This window comes from Bidens hawaiensis, unplaced genomic scaffold (genome assembly GCF_021521415.1).
Source record: "Bidens hawaiensis isolate Kalapana, Puna unplaced genomic scaffold, B.hawaiensis_p1.1 tig00029045_1, whole genome shotgun sequence".
Classification (NCBI taxonomy): Eukaryota; Viridiplantae; Streptophyta; class Magnoliopsida; order Asterales; family Asteraceae; genus Bidens; species Bidens hawaiensis.
Genome location: NW_027494789.1, coordinates 280,905 through 301,779, shown reverse-complemented (window position 1 = coordinate 301,779; position 20,875 = coordinate 280,905). Strand labels below are relative to the sequence as shown.

The window sequence follows — 20,875 nt, the reverse complement described above, 5'->3', positions numbered from 1 at the left end:
GTGGTGCGAGGGGCTGGATGTTACAAGTGGTATCAGAGCCACTCTTGTGCCGTTCAAGATGGAGGGGCAAACCTCATCAGAGACGGTGAGTCCCCGGGGGTGTCGCAAGGTACATCTTAGGCGAATCCCCCATCCGGGATTGGATGGTGGGGCAAACCTCATCGAGGACGATAAGTCCAAAAGGGGGGTGTTTTGTAACACCCTAGGCAAATCCCATATTGGCTGTGGACAAGAGAGATCATTGGTTCATAAGTAAATGTTTCTGTCTCTTAAATCACCAACGCGTTTTGGGCTTAATGGTAGTGGACGAGAGGAGAGATCCACAGTTAAGCGTGCTCAGGTGGGAGTAGTAGCAGGATGGGTGACCTCCTGGGAAGTCTCCACCTGGGCAACCAAAAACAAATCCGTGAGCTCTTCGTGGGCAAAGCGAACAATATTGGTGGTGTGAGGGGTTGGATGTTACAAGTGGTATCAGAGCCACTCTTGTGCCGTTCAGGATGGAGGGGCAAACCTCATCAGAGACGGTGAGTCCCTGGGGGTGTCGCAAGGTACACCTTAGGCGAATCCCACTTTTACAAAGAAAGTAAGGGGGGTGTTTGGTACAGAGAATTGGGGGGTGAGAAATGGAAATGGAAACAATTCTCTTGTTTGTTTACGAAAGAAAGAGGTGAGAAATGGAAATAAACCATTTCCATTTCCCTGATTTCTTTTCTCTAAAAAAAAGCGGAGAAATCATTTCTCTAGGGTTTCATTTCTCACTTCCATTCTCTTCCTTTTCACTTCTATCACCAGCTTCCTCCTTCAGAGCACCGCAACCCAAAACAAGGTATGGTTCAAATTTCCGATTAACAGATCCATAAGCATTCAATCTATATATATCAGCTTCCTTTTCACTTTATTATTATTAATCGTACGAACTGGGTTTTGAGATGTTGAGTTCTGTGTAGTTTGTCTGTGCTTGCTGTATCAAGTTGGTTTTTCTTCCATCTGTGTGTACCCACCGCTTTCCCACAAAAACCTTAATCATAATCAGAAATGCTCTTTTTCTCTCCCTCTATGTGCGATGTGATGGTCGCTTGTCGCCCCCGTTTGCCTACTGTTGTCGGGTTCAATTTCTGAACCCTAGGTGACGGTGGTGTGGTGGCCTGGTTAGGGTTTCTGATGTAAAGCCCCGTGACTGACGGCTGTGGGTCTTGTTTGCTGTTTGAGGGAATGAATTGATAAGTGGTACACATGTTTCTGATTACAGGTGTTGGATGCTAGGGATCCTCAAGGTACTAGATGTTATCATCTTGAGAAGCATTTAAAAGAGCATTGCAAACACAAACACATGATTTTACTGTTAAACAAGGTAACTGTGATCTATTTCTGTAACTAAGGTCTTTTTAACAAGGTAACCATGATCATTAAATTTTTTACTCGCATTTGTGCAGTGTGATTTGACCCCACCATGGGTCACAAAAGGATGGCTTAGGGTACTGTCTAAAGAATATCCTACTCTCAGCGTTTCATGCCAGCATTACTAAGTCTTATGGCAAGGTATGCTAATTGTTATTAGTTACTCATATGTATATGCATGATTTTTGCCATTTTAGTTTCTGTTTGATGATCTTTTGTTAAATTGCTTACAGAATTCCCTTCTATCGGTGTTGAGACAATTTTCACGCTTAAAAAGTGACAAGCAAGCTATATCGGTTGGATTTGTTGGGTACCCAAATGTTGGAAAGTCGTCAGTAATTAACACGTTGCGTACGAAAAATGTAAGTTCATTATTTCTTTTTTTCTAAGCATGTGGAGGTCTTAACCGAACTTGATTATATTTTTTTGTTTTCTTTTATGAAGGTCTGTAAGGTTGCTCCAATTCCTGGAGAGACGAAAGTTTGGCAATATATAACACTTACAAAAAAGATATTCTTGATCGATTGTCCTGGTGTTGTTTATGGAAGCAGTGATACAGAAACTGATATTGTTTTAAAGGGCGTGGTATGTGAATTTTAACTTTTATCATAATAACAATTCACTTTCATTTCAAAGATTTTGCTTATGCTTAGTGTGTTATATTTGCAGGTTCGAGTCACGAATTTGCATGATGCCACAGAACACATTGGTGAAGTGTTGAACCGTGTCAAGAAAGAACACCTTGAAAGAGCATACAAGATAAAATAGTGGTATGCCTTATTTTTCTGATATATTTGTCTCATAAAGAAGTATTAGTATTTTTAGAATTGCAAATTCAATTTAAATTTTATCTGATTTTATGTCACAGGGAAGATGAGAATGACTTTCTGGTTCAGTTATGCAAATTAACAGGCAAACTTCTAAGGGTAACTTTTTCTCTCTATTCTCCAATGGGTTAAACATGTGAAAGTAATTTGCTTTATTCAATATTGTGATATATGTTTTATGTTTGAATATACAGGGAGGTGAACCTGATTTGATGGCTGCAGCAAAAATGGTTTTACATGATTGGCAGAGGGGTAAGATACCCTTTTTTGTTCCACCTCCAAAGCAAGACGGACCAGAAGAAGCTGATGTGGCGAAGGAAGATGTGGTGGTTGACGAGGACAAAGATTTAGCAGCAAAAAGAAGCATTGAAGACATTGTTTCCTCACAGCAGCTAAAAGATGTTCCTTTTCAAGAGGATCTGTTTACTGAGAATGAGCTAAAGGGGGATGCTGCAAATGAAGTTTGATCATAGGTTTCGGTTTTCTTGCATAGGTTTTTTTGGTAATTTTATCTGGTTTTAATGATCTGTTTTACTTTTTGGGCTATTTATGCACTGGCTGTTGTAACCAATTTATGCACCTTTGAGAGTGATACTTGACTAAAATTTTGTTTTATGTGTTAGAACAAGTTTATATTCAATTGAACTGTAACAAACAAATGCTCCTGAATAGTTTGATTATAAATTATTATTATAGAAGGATTTGTGGAATTAAGGGACTGTGCTATACAGGCGTTTAATGTACATGTTTTTCCTGTCACATAAGTTGTTTCACTTGTATACGGGTGTTTAAAGTTGAGTATTTCTATGCAAATGGGCGTGATGATTCCCTTGTAAATGAGCGTTCGTCCTTGCTTGTCCTGGTAATAATAAAGTTGGTTCCTTCTAGCCTCACCCATAAAAAACATATAGAATAAACATAGAATAAATGTATGACAACGTTGTCTCGCTATATTAAAAGCTCCACTATCCTCAAATGAAAGCATCTTCATGACATAATAGTTAATATGCTCTTCTGCGTGACAGTGGTTAAAGAAAGTGAACCGCAAACCACTGCTTGCTGCTGTGGAGAAAATGAAAGAAGGTAATTGGTATATTAATCAATGCATATTTTGGTTGGAATTTATGCATCTTTTTATATGTTTTTTATTTTTTAATAAATATTTGTTATGAAAAAAATACTTGTGCTAATGATAAAGTTGATATAATTCTCTGTTTATTTCCTATGTACCAAACAAGAGAAATGATTCTCAGCTATATTTTTCTACTGAAATCTCTGTACTACCAAACAGAACAGTCAATTCTCATTCTCCAGACCAATTCCCTTTCTCTGCAATTCCATTTCTCTATTTCATTTCTCTACAATTCCATTCTCTGTACCAAACACCCCCTAAGGTGATTCTTTTTAGAGTTTTAAGGTTCATAATGTTGTTTGTATTTGATACACTTTGATGTTGCTACCGTATAATTATAGAGGTGTTATGTTTTAACCTATTAAAAGTCTAGACACTATTGGATATATGGTGTATTATGGTCCATCCATTACGTATTTTGATAAGACAATAACGCTCTCATCTAAAACTATAAATCTGGAGGCTTATATGCGAATGTCAAATTATTGACATAACACCACGACTAACTTACTTAATCCATCGTAGCTTGCGAGTAATCAAATCAAGTCTTAGAATCGATAACTCTTTTGTCTTATTAGATCTTCTTCATTTCGCTCAAGCCGAAGCCATACTCTTATCTCCTGTTGGTTAGAACTTGGAAGACCATATTGAATAAAAATGCCCATAGGTATAATTGTCAAAGTTAGAGAATCTAAAACTTTCAACATACAAAATTTGCAATATATACTTAAACGAACAAGTACAATACAATACGATTGAATGAAGAATATAAACACATATATTTTGAAAGACTAACCTATGTCATCTCATTTCCATTAAACTCAAAAACTAGGCACAAATAAAACAATTCCATGACCATATTTTTATACCAACTTTAAACAAATCATACTCTCATAATCCAAACTCAATTTAATAAACAAAAACGAAAAAATAATCCTCACCTAAAGAAATTCAAATAATCAACACAAACAAATTAACCTATCTTATCTTATCTTATCTTACTATACTATTAAAGCAACATATCTTTTTCACATGTCATTTAACTAGGTCATCCATATATGATGCCAAGTATACAATTTCTATAAATAAATTATCCACCTAATAAACAATTTAATTTTAAACATTAACTCATAAGTTGGAGAATGTTTCAAAATAAATGGTGATAATCACCATTTATTGAGTAACAAAGGCAATTAATTGTCTTCATTGTTATTTTCTAAAATTTTGAGACTTTATTATTTTTTTTTTTTTTGATTTTGGGAAATTATTTATGAACGTTTGGACTGGATATATGGATATTTGGATTGAAATGGTGGTTTAAGTCATGAAGTTTGGATTTTATTGTTGCTTAAACGGTTTAATCAAAATTATAATTGTTATATCTCATTATTATATTCATATTTGTAGTATTCTTTATGTTGTGTACTTGTATGTTTTATAATTTCAATAAAAATAGTTTTTATAGCAAACAACTTATGTTACAGCATCTACATGTTTACGATTCATAGCTTACAACATATGATTTCAGTACATGATAAAGTTTTAATTAATGTCTTTTTTTATTTCATGATATAAGTTAGAAATATGTTTTAAATTGTTATTTATCTCTGTTTTTCTTTGTATGTTAGATTTTTTTAATTAAAACAACAATGTGATACCTTATATTAATAATGTTAGATTATCTGTCATTTACAATTCATTAAAATGTATAGCACATACATACATACATACATACATATATATATATATATATAAGGTTTTAGGGGAAGGTTATTATACAAATTAAATTAACATACTAAACATACAAATAACATAGTGTAATTACAGTTATCAAGTAGAGTAATTATGCTACAAAAATAAAATAGTGTACTAATAATTACACTACTCATAAACGTAATTACACTACTAACACAGATAATTACTCTACACTATTATACCAAATTATACTACTTATTTCAACTAGAGTAATTATTTTGTAAGTAGAGTAATTGTAGTATATGCTTCTTTCTCCTCAAATTATACTACCTGTTTCAACTAGAGTAATTATTTTGTAAGTGAAGTAATTGTAGTATATATTTATTCCTCCTCAAATTATACTAGTTTCAACTAGAGTAATTATTTTGTAAGTAGAGTAATTGTAGTATCTGCTTCTTCCTCCTCAAATTACACTATGTGTTTCAAATAGAGTAATTATATTGTAGGTAGGGTAATTATTGAATATGCTTCTTCATCTTCCTCAAATATCCATGGCAATTTTCTTCGATTGGAAATATCAATTAGCTTCAATTGATGTATGTAAAATCGATTTGCAGGTTTCAATTAAGCAATCAATATTCGCAAAAGATTCATTTGATTCACAAAATTGTAACCTAGGAATGAACAGCGACAATAAGAAACGACGATCGACGAGGTCCGGTGGATGGAATCTGACGGATGCGGACGGTGACGAAATTGATAATCGTTTTGACGGTTGGGAGTTTGAGGTGGAGGCGTGGTGGCTAGAGGATCAATTGAATTAGGCGGAGGTGGTTCCGTGGTGGAGAATTGAGAAGGTGTTACCGTGGGGAATTGAGAAGGCCGGTGCTGCCGTGGGGAATTGTGAGGCAACGGAGACTTGGTTGAAGGAAAGGTGGCGGAGGTTGGCGGTGGAGTGATTGGAGTCCGGTGATTTTGTGGTGGATGAGGAAGAAGATGGAGATGGGGTCTGGTGGTTGAATGATAAAGAAGATGGAGATGTGGTGTGGTGGTTTTGTTAAGTTTATATGTTTAGTATAAATTTTTTATTTGTATTTGATTCATCTCCTAAAATTTTATACCCGTGTGTGAAACACGGGATCTAACCTAATTCCTATTATCTTCAAATTCGAATCTTCATCTAAAATTAAAAAACGGGTCGAATCTTTACCTTGTCGGGTTCAATACATCATTCATCGCAAGAAAACCAACTAAAATAGGAAAATAAATACCGAAACTACCCTCAAGACCTACCCGCCGTAAACTAACCGGCCGGAAAATAATAAATAATATCTTTCTCCGATCGTTTGATTCCGATCTCGATTCATCTCCGATCGTAATCTCCGACGCCGCTTACAGCTTAAGGTAGTCTAATTCATTCGTAATTGATATTATCTGGTTGTTGTTATGTTTGAGTATCGGCCAATTAATCTGAATTGTTAGGGTTTTTACGATGAATATCCGAAGTCAACGTGCTTTTGACCTAATATGTTAATAATAAGTTAATTGACCATAAAATTGTGATTGATAGTGTAATGATTTTATTGAATTAGGCTTGGAGCATTAAATTAGGGCAGATGCTTGTTATGTCAGGCACAATCACTCAAGTTTTAGTGCAACAGTTTAGGTTTTACACAGATTTTCAGATACGGGCATTTTTTTATTTAAATCAAATAGGCTATTTACTATTCCTACATTGATTTAATTTGGCTTGGTATTCACAACTGCAGCTTCAAATTTGTTGATCAGTTTGAATGAATGTAAGGATATTGATTATGTTTTGAAATAACTTTTTAATTATAACTATACATTGTCCAAATTTAGTATGTTATAACATAATAATATGTGAAAAATACATAATTGGTGATGGTATAAGAATTTTAATAAATTAAAGATACTTGGGAGCATAAAATTAGGGCTGATGTTTGAATTGTTGTCATGTCAGGCACAATCACTTAAATTTTATACATCACTATAATGACTTCACCATTAGATCTCAAACTAAATGCGTTCAGAAAGAAAAATATCAAACTAAATGCAACATTTAAGGTTTTAGACAGATTTGAGGTAAAGTATTGTTAAGTTGGTTTAGTATCCAGAACTGCGGCTTTGTTGATCAATTTGAATGACCGTTATGTTTTGAAAGAACTTTTTACTGCTTACTTCAGGGCTGTACTGGAAAATGAGATCAACTGACCCAATGGTGGGAGAATGGGGTGCAAAGCCAGCGAGAAGAATCCCTACTTTGGTTGATCTTTGTGTTCAAAAAGCTATAGATAATGTTAGGTATTTAGGTGATGTGGGAGAGACGGACGCGCATCTTTTAGAACGGTTTTTACCGCATTGTACTGAGGAACAGCTTATGCATATTGAGGATTCAACCGAGGTAGTTAATGCCTTTTAACATTGTTTTGTTTTCGAACAAAGATCTAGTTTAAATTTGAGATATTTCAAGTATTGTATGTTGTGCAGGGCCGAGATTTAAGCCCGATTACTGATAAGCTATGGAAGAACTTTTACACAAAACAGTTTGGTGCTAAAAGCACCAACATTGTAGTTGAAAGAATGAAAGAAAAGAGAGTTTCGTTTAAATGGAGACAATTGTATGAGGTACTAATATTTTCTTTCCCATCAAAAGTTTTTGTGACTCATTTTTTATTCTGTTTGTGTATCACAATATAGTTGCTTAAATGCTATTTACATTTTGTTAGTATCCAGAAAATGATAACTTTTTAGAAGATTTAAACAGTTTGAAAATTTATGTAATATGCTAATATATAGGTTGCTCAATCTGTAGGCAAAGCTAAAGGATGTGGAGGAGGCCCAACAAAAATCATTTGAGCGAATAAAGCAACTGTATAAAAAAGAAGATGCTAGTAAGTTATTCATTTATTATGCTTGGTGACCTTTTTGCCTTATGTTTACTTGATTTGTTTCTTGCACTGCTGACTTTTGTTTAGTTAGCTTTAAGTTGCAATTGATGATGTTGATATCTTCACACCTGTTGGGTAATTTATGCTGTATTTCTGTATATATTATTATTTTAAGTTAACCGTTCTTATGTTATGACAGAGAAGCAAAGTCGGCAAGTTCAGTTGTGCACCAAAGTGCCTCCGTCCATCAGCTATAAAAGGAGTTTTTATGGAGGTACCTTATAAAAGTTGCAACTTTCAATGGTCAATATTAATATTATCAAATATTATGAGCTTTATGACATTTGGTGATGCGGCTTCTGTAGGGCCCGGGAGCTGCAGTAATACAAAGAGTGGAATAATGAAGAAAGCCAAACAAGAATTCCTTAAGAGGTACTTGTTGCCCACCATTGAAATAATATATCATTGTTCATTTTCAGAATTATTTTTTGTGTTATCATAAAGTTTTTATCAGGGGTCATGGAAATAATTAGGTATGGGGTTGTCATTTATAACCTGTTTAATGAACATGTTGACATGTCTTACCCGCTTGGTTAAACATGTTGACCCGCCAAGCCATTTAAGATTTGAATAAGAGCACAAAATATTTTACAAGGTCAACCAACCAACCAACCAACCAACCTGTTTACGACCCATTTAATCCATTTATAACCGTCAACAGACTCGTATAGATAAGTGGGTTATACATAGATAAATTCTTGGTAATCTGTTGTATTTAGTTGTAATTGTGATTATGTTTATTATGAATACAAAGGGTCCTATATATAGATAAATGCAAAGCATTAGGGCTGGCTATAATAACCAGGTCAGGCCCATACTAAACTAATGCTATCAACTAATACTCCCCCTCAAGCTAAGGCCGGGGACCGACTTTCAGCTTGGACTTCAAAAGGAGAAAACGGTTTGATGGCAGCGGCTTCGTGAACACGTCGGCAATCTGATCATGAGTAGAGATAAACTGAACAGCTAGTTTTCTTTGAGCAACCTTCTCACGAACAAAATGAAAGTCTACTTCCACATGCTTTTCTTCTGGCATGGAACACTGGATTAGCAGATAGGTATGTGGCTCCTAGATTGTCGCACCATAAGATAGGAGGTATCGGCATAGGAACACGAAGTTCATTCAACAACGCTTCAAGCCAAGTCAATTCGGAAACTGTATCAATCAAGGCCTTGTATTCAGACTCAGTAGATGACCGAGATACAGTCTTTTGTTTTCTGGCTGACCATGAAACAAGATTCGATCCTAGATAATAGCATACCCCCCGTGGATCGACGATCATCTGGGCATCCAGCCAAGTCTGCATCAGAGAAGGCTGTTAAGTTGTGTGCATCGGTGTAGGCATGTAGTACACCATGTAGGACAGGAGAGGATTTGCTAGAGATCAAGAGTCCATGTGTAGCAGTTCCGTGGAGATATCGTAAGATACGTTTGATAGTAGACCAGTGATTTTCAGTAGGGGAATGCATGAACTGACAAACCTTGTTGACTGCAAAGGTAATGTCAGGACGGGAGAGTGTAACATACTGTAATGCTCCAACCATTTGTCTATATTTAACTGGATCGGCAAAAGGAGAACTGTCACCAAGAGAAAGCTTTGCACTGGCAATACAAGGAGAGGGTACCGGTTTAGACTGTGACAATTTAGCTCGGTCCAACAGTTCAGAGATATATTTCTTTTGGGAAAGAATGACATCAGACCCGGTACGAACCACTTCAATACCCAGAAAATAAGAAAACGACCCCATGTCTTGAAGTGCAAATGAATGACTGACTTGAGGCACCACACAATGTGATCAATAGCTTGGTTGTTATCCCCTGTCAGAATGATGTCATCAAAGTACACAAGCATATACATAAGTGTCCCATTATTAGGATATATAAATAAGGAGGGGTCTGTTTTGGATCCCTGAAATCTGAGAGTAGTTCAGGCAGACAATAGCCGTTCAAACCACGCTCGGGGAGCTTGCTTGAGACCATATAAAGACTTATGCAGGAGACACACATGGTTCGGCCTCTGGGGGTCAACAAACCCTTGTGGTTGTTTCAAATAAACAGTTTCCTTGAGATCCCCATGTAAAAAGGCGTTTTGAATATCAAGCTGCCGTAGGGACCATCGATTAGTGACAACCATTGAAAGAACAACTCTGACGGTGGTGGATTTCACCACTGGACTAAAAGTGTCAGTGTAATCTATGCCTGGCTACTGATGAAAACCTTTTGCAACCAATCGTGCCTTGTAGCGCTTAAATGCCCCATATTGATCCTTTTGACTTTATATACCCATTTACTGTCAACAATATTAGTATCAGGGGCACGAGGGACTAAAGACCATGTACCATTACGAATAAGTGTAGAGTATTCTTCTGCCATAGCCTTGCGCCAGCGAGATTCTTTGTTGGCAATGGCAAACGAGGTAGGTTCAATATCAGGTGGGGTGGTGGAGGTGTGAAAGGAGGCTGGATTGTAAGGGTTGTTCTGTTTGGGGTTAGGTCTTAGGTTTGGTGGACGTGTATGTGGTGGTGGTGGTGCGGTATGGGAGGTAGCAGAAGTGGTGCTAGTGGAATGTGTGGATTGGGTAGATTGTGAAGTAGTGGATGGGTCGGAGGTGGTAGAGTAGCGGACAAAAGCTGGGACCGAAGGAGCTGGTTGGGTTGAGGACCGACGGGAGTAGGTAGTAGGCTGGGTAGTGGTAGGCTGGGCTTGTGAGGAAGATAGAATGTGGGCTGGTTGTGACGGTGTGGGTTGGATTGGTGGGGATGAGTGTGAGGTCTGTGGTGGTGGTGGTGGAGGAGGAGGAGATGGTGTATCTTGGTCTGGGTCTGAAGGGTTGGTTCGAGCTTGGGATGTTTCAGAGAACGGGATGGCACCGGTTGGATAAGAGGAAACATATGGGTTAATAGGTGTTGTAGAATTGATGGGTTTGGAAGGAGACGGAGCAAGAAAAGGAAACGTGTTTTCATGGAACCGAACATGTCTGGCAACATAAATGCGTTCGTTGACAGGGTCAAAACAACGATAACTATGATGAGATGTGCTGTAACCAAGGAAAATGCATGGTGTAGAACGGAAATCCATCTTATGAGTATTATAGGGACGAAGATGAGGAAAGCACCGACACCCGAAGACCCGTAGGAAGGAGAAATCAGGTGTGCGTTTGAACAAGTGTTCAAAAGGGGATATGGTGGAGTGTGTGCGAGAAGGCATGCGATTGATCAAGTAAACAGCGGTTTCAAAAGCATAATGCCAGAAACGTTGGGAACATGAGCCTGTGACATGAGTGTGAGCCCAGTTTCAACGACATGTCGATGACGGCGTTCAACTGTACCGTTCTGTTCGCTAGTGTGGGGACAGGACAGACGGTGAATAATGCCAATTGAAGTGAAGAAAGAGGAAAGGTTTCGGACCTCCCCTCCCCAATCAGTTTGTATCGATTTGAGTTTGGCAGAGAACTGCTGTTCAGCCATAGTGACAAACTGTTTAAGAATTGCAAAGACATCAGATTTAAGTTTTAAAGGAAATAACCACATGAACTTTGAGAAATGGCCAACACATAATAGAAAATAATTGTGGCCATCAAAGGAAGTGACAGGGGCTGGCCCCCACACATCACAAAAAACTAAATCCAAAACATAAGAACTTTTATAATCATAAGGTAATAGGTTTATTTGGAAGATTTTCCAACTGAACAAGGATTACACTTAAAATCAAAAGTCTTAACAAAAACAGGTAAATGATATTTAGAAAGCATAGTCTTGAATAACTGGGAATGTGGGTGTCCTAAACGTTGATGCCATGTGGTGGTTGTAGTACGGGCTGTTGAAAAAGCGCCTTTTGGAATCGGCTGCTGCTGTGGAAGTGTGATTGAATAGAGTCCACCATCACTTGGACCCATGAGGAGGGTAATGTGTGTAGACTTGTCCTTCATAGAAAAAAAAGTGGCATGAAATTAAAAAAAAACATGATTATCTTGACAAAATTTTTGTACAGAAAGATTTCGTTTAAGAGCAAGAACATAAAGAATATTGTTTAAGTAAAAGGTTTTATTGGGTGAGGAAATTCTGGAGGAACCTATATTTAGGATGGGTAGGGCGTTACCATTACCAACATGTAGATTATCATCACCAAAGTATGGTTTAGCAGAGTCAAAGCCTAACATATTTGGTGCTGCATGGCCATTGGAACCTGTGTCTGGAAGCCAGTTTATAGATGATGCTTGTGAGCGGTGGTCAGCATAATTAGGGGACGGTTGTCGTGTCCTAAAGGTAGACGGATCTCTGTGCGGACATTGAGAAGGAAGGTGTCCAATCCCACACCTGTTACAGCTTCCATAAACAGTATTTGGATTAGATGCCAAACTGAACTGACCTGAATTACGAGTCTTAGTCCCCTGGTTGTGATTGTTGTTATTACGGCCACCACGGCCACCACGATTACCATGGCTGCGGTTGTAATTGGATTGCCCGGTCCTGTTGGTGTAGAAGGCTTGAGGATTGGGGTTCGATGAGGCACTGTGGGCAGGTTGTAGTTGATACCCTAGACGGCCAACAAGCTGCTGGATTGCTTGAACCGTATTAGCCGAACGGATGGTGAAGTGGCTGCTGTGGCAGCATTGAATGCTTGAGCAGGGGCAACCTCGATGTTGGGTTTTTGGATCAAAAACTCGTGGTCGGCGAGACCAGGAAGTTCATTGAATACCGTGGTAAACTCTCTAGCAAATAAGGTTTGTTTGACACCATTGTATTCCTCTCGAAGACCTGCAACAACAAGCATAAGAATCTCTCTATCTGGCATTGGTTGTCCAATGTTAGCAAGGGCGTTTGCATACTCCTGTGCCCTCGCGAGATATGCAGCCGGCGTCTCGTCTCCTTTCATCTGAATCTTCAACAGTTGGGCTCTCAAGGTAAACTCCCTAGAGGAGGTACGTGTGGCATAGGCTCGTTCAAGACCGAGCCAAAGGTCACGTGAAGTGATGCCTTGAACTGTTGAAAGCATGATTCCGAAAGAGTAGAGATAATTAACATTCAGACATGTGCATCATTGCACAGCCAAATCGTATGGTTTGGATTGGCTTGGGTGACTGGGGATGTTCCTTCTTTTCCAGAAGAAGTTGCTGGAGAAGTGATGGTTGCAGGAGGACATGGAATACTCGTATCGACATAGCCGAAAAGGCTGTGGGTTGTAAGGAATGGTTGAATCATGAGTTTCCAATGACCATAATTTGTAGAGTTTAAGGTGAAGCCAAACTTATGTTAATTATGTGAAGTCTTTTCTGCAGTTGTGAAGGCTGTAAGTTGATCAGCCATTGTGGAATGATCAAAAAAGGTAGAACCCTAGGCTCTGATACCAAGATAAACTCTTGGTAATCTGTTGTATTTAATTGTAATTGTGATTATGCTTATTATGAATACAAAGGGTCCTATATATAGATAAATGCAAAGCATTAGGGCTGACTATAATAACCAGGCCAGGCCCATACTAAACTAATGCTATCAACTAATATACATAGTGTGTAACGAGTCAAACCGCTTATGAGCTAAAAGCTCGAATTGAGCCGGGCTTAAACGAGCTCGAACCTCAACATAAGACTGTTTTAAATAATATTTGTTATATGTTTAAATTATAATTTTTATATAGAACATAAACGAGCTTGAGCTTCACTTATCGAGCTTGAGCCTATTATCTAAATAAATTTTAAAAAAACATTGAATAAAAAATTATATAATAATTATAACTGTTTGTAAAATTATGATAAAAATAACTAAATAATATATATTATGTGATCTATAAAAATTAAAATAAAATTATATAAGAAAATATTTAAAGCTGTATGTTAAACGAGCCGAGCCAGAGCTCTCATAAGTCAAACGAGCCAAGCTCGAGCCTAGTTGAGCTCAGGTGCGGCTCGGCACAATTAAACTTAGACAGGTCGTGTTCGGGTTACACTTTTTTATTTTTTCTAATTTGGGTTAGGGTTAATGTTTGACATGATAAATATACGGGTCGTGTCAGGGTTTATCAGTTCAACCCTACAAGATTTGACAGTTTTTGTATGTTTTGGTTGATTTTTTTGACAGTCGAGAGGTCCAAAACCTATCTGCTATGAAGAAAGTTGCTGTGCATGGCAATCGCAGGTATTGTTATAGTTAACATCTGTGTAGAAACAATAACCGTCTTTATGGATCGTGACCTAACCGTTGAGAAATCTTATTATTATCGTGCAGTGTTCCATCTATAAGGAAACCGATTCATATAAGGAAACCAATTCATATACCTGGAAAGTCTGCTGCTTCAAGTTCCAAGTTTAGTACAGTACTACCAACCGCAAAAAGATTCTAAAAAGCCTTATTATAAAGTTGCGTTAAAAATATTTCAAATGTATCAAAGCCGGTGTTTGTTTTTCTGTTTACCAATCAGTATTTTTGTTAATCTATGTATTCCAAAAGTATTCAGTTTGACATGCGTATTGTTATATTTCAGTTTTTAAGGGCTGGATGGAAATACTTTGCATTAAGATGGATTTTTATAAGCTTGGACGGGTCGGGGGTTTGGTATACGATCGAGATATGGAAGTCATTTAACCTGACAGGGCTAAATGGAATTATGGAAATATAACTTCCTCTAGTTGTCTAGCCGTGCGGTTACATTTCGTGTACATGGGTGGATGAAATCGCAAACCACATTTGATCTCATGCCACTGAAAGTAGAATTTGACTTAAGTTTGTTTTGGTCTCTATGTGAGTGAATTATGAAAATGAAATAGTGAACTGAAAGCACACAATTTTCTAAAACTTGCTCTGAATCACAAAAGACTTTGAATCTTAAAACATTAAGTCAAAGTTAAAAAGAAATTGAAAGAATAACTTAAAAGAGCCAGAACTTATGATAGTGCTTGTGTAATTTATGTACTAATTAGTATTATAAATGAAGGGTCAAGTTATTATACAAAGTGAGATAAAAATGAGAATGATTTATAGCCATACAAAAATACCCTTAAAAAAAATTAAAATAAATAAATAAAAAATCATAACTCAAAATTTAATACAAAAACAAAAAAAGTAAAAACACAAAAATGTTTCCACTGTCTTCCTCGTTCTTAAAAAAAAATCGAAAAAAACACAATGTTAAGTGAAAAAGACTATTGTGTCTTTTTGTTTATCATTGTGTTTTGTGTTTATTTTCGTAACTGATTGTGTCTTTTTTCCTTGACATTGCGTTCTTTTTTCTTGATATTGTGTTATATTAGTCAACACTGTGTTATATTTTGTTCAGCATTGTGTTATATTTTGCGATTTATTGTGTCTTTTTTAGTTATATTTGTGTCTTTTGTTCATTTTCGTCATTGTGTCTTTTGTATCTGCATTGTGTCTTTATTTTTTGGAACGAGAATGATGAGGGAAACATTTTTGTTTATTTAATTTTTTATTTATATTTTGAGTTATGATTTTTTTATTGATTTTTTGAAATTTTTGTTGAGGGGTTTTTTGTGTGGCCACAAATTCTTCTGACACTTCTCATTTTTATCTCATTTTGTATTTTAACTTTTCCCTATTTCGTTAAGCATAAACTCTTGATGCGTGCTAAATTTTTAAAAAGCTAAAACAGTAAAGAAAACAAATCTAACAAACAAAATTAATTGTTTTTACCAACTTCTGTATTTGGGTGATAACTGGTGAGACTCTTAGGTAACCAAAACAATATAAATACCCTTCTCCCACTTGCATTACGTTAATTACTTAGAACCTCTTCATCTTCATAATCATCGAATCCGCCATGGAATCCGATTAAAAAAACACCACGAGCACCGCCACTCGTCTATAATGGTCCAGCCTCTCGTCGGCTAAACTAGCTAAATCGGCTAGTAATGCCTAACAGGGTCCTTGTAAGGTGTTGTTAGCAACGTCCAGAACCCGAAAACGAAAATGAAAATTGCACGTATTTCTGTTTTTGGGTTCTGGACACTCAACGTGGCTAACTACACATTACAGGGAGGGTCAGAGGACCCTTCCAGGCAAGTAAAATTTGATACAGAAACACGATGTTCGTGTTCTTCATGTCAAGTATTGGGTAATAAAAGCACCTTAAGAAGTGTTGGAATATGTTTCAAAACTTCAGTATCTTAGTTTGATTGATTCTTTATTATTATAAAAGCATCATAAGAAGACAGTATATTGTAGAACTGTAGAAGCATCATAAACATCATGGTGTTTCAGGTATGTGCAGTGGTACACCCAAGAAATTTCACATGGGTCGGAATTTCTTGATCGACTATCGCTATACGTGAGTCAATCCAGAAATTTTCACACTGGGTGGGCCACCCGCCTCAACCAGAAAGCTGCAAGTTTAAATTCTGAAGAACAAGCTATCACTTATTTATCCTAAAAAATCAAGAAAATGTTATTAAAAATGGTAAAACATACAAAACCAACATAAGATAATGTATTCATTAATAGGGAAAAGTTAAAATACAAATAAAGACAAAAATGAGAAGTGTGAGAAGGATTTGTGGCCACATAAAAAACCCCTCAATAAAAATTTCAAAAAATCAATTAAAAAAATCATAACTCATAATATAAATAAAAAATTAAAAATTAAATAAACAAAAATGTTTCCCTCATCATTCTCGTACCAAAAAAAAAACACAATACAGATACAAAAGACACAATGACGAAAATGAACAAAAGATACAATTATAACTAAAAAAAGACACAATAAATCGCAAAATTTAATATAATGCTGAACAAAATATTGAAGTGTCAAGTGTGTAGAGAGTACAATTCAATTGAAAGTGCATAATAACTTCATTAATCAACCAGCCTTTTATAGCCAACAAACTACAACGGATAAAGAAAACTACTATCTACAAAATAGGAAATAAACTGAAAAACAGGAAGATTAAGAAACAAACTAAAAACAACGTGCCAATATCCCTAAGACTCGGCTTATTAAACAGAAAAATAGACTTGGTCCTCAAATAGTTTAACGGCTCTTTCATCTTGACTAGTCACTAACAATATTCCAACAAATCCTCCCCTTAAACAAGAATCCTTCAAGTTTCTTGTTTAATCATGCATATGCCCATGGCTTCACGAATCTCCTTGAACGTCTCTTCCTTGACGGGTTTTGTCATACCATCTGCTATTTGTTGCTTAGTACCACAAAACTCCAACTGAATCAACTCCTTCTCTACCAACTCTCTTAAATAATGAAAACGAACATCTATATGTTTTGTTCGATTATGCATAACCGGATTTTTGGACAACTTAATAGTAGATGTATTATCACATTGGATACTTACCATACCAGTAGCTTCTCCTATTTCCTTCAACAACCCTTTCATCCACACACAATGGCAAGCACACAAACTTGCTGCCAAATATTCGGCCTCGGTCGTAGAAAGTGTAACAATCTCTTGCTTTCGAGAACACCAACATACAGCTGCACCACAGAACAAACATACATAACCGGAATTACTTCTCCTATAATCGCTATCTCTTGCGTAGTTACTATCCGTATATACTTTCAGCCCCTCATTTTTTACTTTATCATACCTTAAACCAAATTCATTAGTTCCAATTATGTACCTTAAAATTCTCTTGGCTGCCATCAAATGATCCTCCCTTGGCTTTCCCATAAATCGTGAAATAAGACTTACTACGTACATAATATCGGGCCTCGAAACCGTTAAATACATCAGACTTCCCACGAGACTTTTGTACTTTGACTCATCAACCTCCTCCCCTGAACCCGACTTCGTTAAGACGAAACTGATGTGTGTCGGATAACCCTATAACAATGACCCTCACAACTAAGCTTTAATTAAAACGAAAATCCTAAACCACACACAACCGGCAAGTGTACCGATCGCAAGTAGTATAGACCTAGGAAGTCCGAGTATCGAACACGTGGACACGTAAGACGCTAACTATTACTAACCCTAGACAAAACCTACCTAAGAATAATATTTAATTGATTTTTAATTTCTTTTAACTTAACTGAACTAACTAGACTGACTGACAAAAGTTACCTAAAATAGAAAACTTAACGACAAACTAACTGTGTTAACTTAGGATGGAGAAAAACGTCTACCTAGGTCTGAATCAAACTGTAGGCCTAACAAGCTAATGGATTGAATGACTTCAAGACACCGGTCCCTAAAGATGACACGACTAAGGATCGCTCGGGCTCACTGGATTACCTCTCGGTCTCACTCAACAAGCCTAAACTACTCAAAATCAATTAAAACGACCAAACCGGGAAACAATTGCTAACGTGTTCTAATGATGGATCACCTCTCGGTCTCACCAACACTCGACCCTAATGGAAATGAATACTACACAACCAATGATAGAGAAACAATTCAACTTAAACTAAAATAGATCAACTAGTCGCTCAAAACACCTAAACCTGACAAGAAACGAACTCGCTCTCGCGCAATCCTTATTCTAGCATGCAAAGGCAATGAGACAACCCTAACTTCTTATCACCTCTCGGTCTCAAAGAAGGTGCCTAACCGCTGTACTTAATCCAATAAATCATGCAACAAAACCCTACGGTTGTACCTACCACAAACAAACCCTAAACACAAAGTCTAGAATCAAACAATGCACCGATCAATCAACACAAAACTAATTAACCTACACACGGGGTTTATGCAATAATTCACCAAAATTTCCAGCCCTTAAACACAACCTATTTCATGTCTAAATCAAACTTTACAATAACAATTCAAGTCTATCAATCAAACAATCAAACCGCCCTTTCATTCTCAAAGGCTGAGCCTACCGACACACGATTACTGAGTCTAAACCGTTCGGTTGCCATACATTACGTGCGGGATTAATGGGCACTGTTCTTATTTATTATATATATATTTTTAAAACCACCAAGAATTTATAAAATAACCACTACTCGGTAATATTATCATCTCCTGTTTAACGTAGAAAAAACAAATTTCAAGGGACTATTTTTTTTTTCAAAATTTTTTTATTATTATTTTTTTATGTATTTTTATTTATTTATTTATTTTTTCAAAAATTTTCCTACGACTAAGTAAAATAAACCCCATCCCCACACTTAGAACGAAATCGTCGTCGATAAGTATAAAGAAAAGAAATAAAATAAAAATAAAGTATACAAGACTAAAACAAAGAACGTGTCACTCCCCTGGTTTGTGTGCAAAATTCTCAATAGCTGAGTAGTATCCAAACGACCGTATAGCATTTCATTCGCGGTCGCAACCTCGGGAGAACCTGTTCCAAAACGCCACCATAGCTACCATGCGCATAATATAATATGCAAAACTCAAACTCACTCGCATGTAGCGGCGTACAACACGGAAAACAAAAACATAAACAAATAAACATAGTTTTGTGTTTTTGGTTTTTTTATAATTTTTTTATTTTTTTCAATAATGGAACACCTCTTAAATCGACCGACTCGAATGGAGATTGAGTACGAGCGGTTTCATCTTGGAACATCCTGAAATAGACAAAAACAAATGAAACAGATAGCACAAACATATAACAAAAATACAAACTCTACAACTCGGGCAGTCTCCCGAGTGGTGCATCCATCACGTCTATGTCTCGGAGAGCGAGTCAAGGTAGAATACCTCGACCGTCTGATCAGTCACCAGCTCGCCAATGTAGTGCTTCAGTCTATGACCGTTCACCTTAAACTTCCCGCCTTTATCCTCTATCTCAATCGTACCATACGTGAAAACCTCAGTGACCGTCAACGGTCCCGACCATCGGGATCTCAATTTTACCGGGAATAACCTCAACCGGGAGTTATACAATAAAACCAAATCCCCATACTTGAACTGCATGTTAGCCTTCAACTTTTTATCATGCAGTTCCTTCGTCCGCTCCTTATACCTGAATGACGGCGCATAAGCGTGATCTCTCAGCTCCTCTAACTCGTGCAACTGGTGGAAACGAGTGCTCTCACGGCAGAAATATCAAAGTTGACCCTTTGTAGGGCCCAAGAAGCACGATGCTCCAACTCTACAGGCAGGTGGCAGGCCTTCCCATAAATCATCCGAAACGGTGTGGAACCGGTCGGAGTTTTGTAGGCTGTACGGAAGGCCCACAACGCATCATCCAACTTGTCGGACCAATCCCGACGATTCGAACCAACCGTTTTCTCAAGAATACGTTTGATCCCCCGGTTACTCACTTCTACCTGCCCACTAGTCTGTGGGTAGTAGGCGGTTGCAAGCCGATGGTTGACCCCATAGCGTCGCAACGCCTTCTCCATCTGCGCATTGCAGAAGTGAGTTCCTCTATCACTGATCAACGCCTTCGGGACACCAAAACGAGCAAAAAGGCTCTTGAGAAAACGGAGTACAACTCGGGCATCATTAGTGGGTAAGGCCTTGGCCTCAACCCATTTCGAGACATAATCAACAGCTACAAGTATGTACTTGTTCCCATGCAAAGATGGAAACGGTCCCATGAAATCAATGCCCCACACATCAAAAACCTCACAAACCTGAATAGCATTCTGGGGCATTTCATTCCGCGAAGAAATGTTGCCGACCCGTTGGCAACGATCACAACTCCTCACAAACGCATGCGCATATTTAAAAATCGAAGGCCAATAAAATCCACAATCAAAAACCTTCTTCGTCGTCAAACTCGCACCGTGGTGACCTCCTGTCGGTCCAACATGACAATGGCCTAGAATCTGCCATCCCTCCTTAACGTCAACACACCTCATAATCAACTGGTCAGCACCTATACGAAAGAGATACGGGTCGTCCCACAGGTAAAACTTAACATCAGCAAAGAATTTCTTCTTTTGCTTGTAAGACATCTTCGGGTAGTACCCGTCCGCAAGATAGTTC

At 37.3% G+C, this 20,875-nt stretch overlaps 1 protein-coding gene and 1 pseudogene across 2 annotated transcripts; both read left to right on the top strand.

The window, feature by feature from the left end:
- The first annotated feature begins 1,249 nt into the window (after window positions 1-1,249).
- On the top strand, window positions 1,250-2,705 carry LOC143578180 (nuclear/nucleolar GTPase 2-like; annotated as a pseudogene). The gene is made up of 6 exons (XR_013143218.1): window positions 1,250-1,351; window positions 1,434-1,539; window positions 1,632-1,760; window positions 1,843-1,983; window positions 2,068-2,168; window positions 2,267-2,705. The product of XR_013143218.1 is annotated as a nuclear/nucleolar GTPase 2-like (transcript).
- Window positions 2,706-6,434: 3,729 nt separating this feature from the next.
- Window positions 6,435-14,364, top strand: LOC143578170 (uncharacterized). Its single transcript, XM_077061834.1, has 8 exons — window positions 6,435-6,456; window positions 7,260-7,477; window positions 7,564-7,701; window positions 7,889-7,967; window positions 8,164-8,238; window positions 8,330-8,396; window positions 14,103-14,159; window positions 14,250-14,364. Exons 2-8 carry the CDS (start codon window positions 7,274-7,276, stop codon window positions 14,362-14,364), a joined length of 735 nt encoding a protein of 244 aa, XP_076917949.1. The 5' UTR covers window positions 6,435-6,456; window positions 7,260-7,273.
- Window positions 14,365-20,875: the final 6,511 nt, after the last annotated feature.

Excerpts from the sequence above, each read along its gene's own strand:
- LOC143578170 (XM_077061834.1), top strand. The coding sequence starts at position 7,274 with ATGAGATCAACTGACCCAATGGTGGGAGAATGGGGTGCAAAGCCAGCG. Across the intron at positions 7,702-7,888 it reads AATGGAGACAATTGTATGAG|GCAAAGCTAAAGGATGTGGA; the intron begins GTACTAATATTT and ends CTCAATCTGTAG. Across the intron at positions 14,160-14,249 it reads GCTGTGCATGGCAATCGCAG|TGTTCCATCTATAAGGAAAC; the intron begins GTATTGTTATAG and ends ATTATCGTGCAG.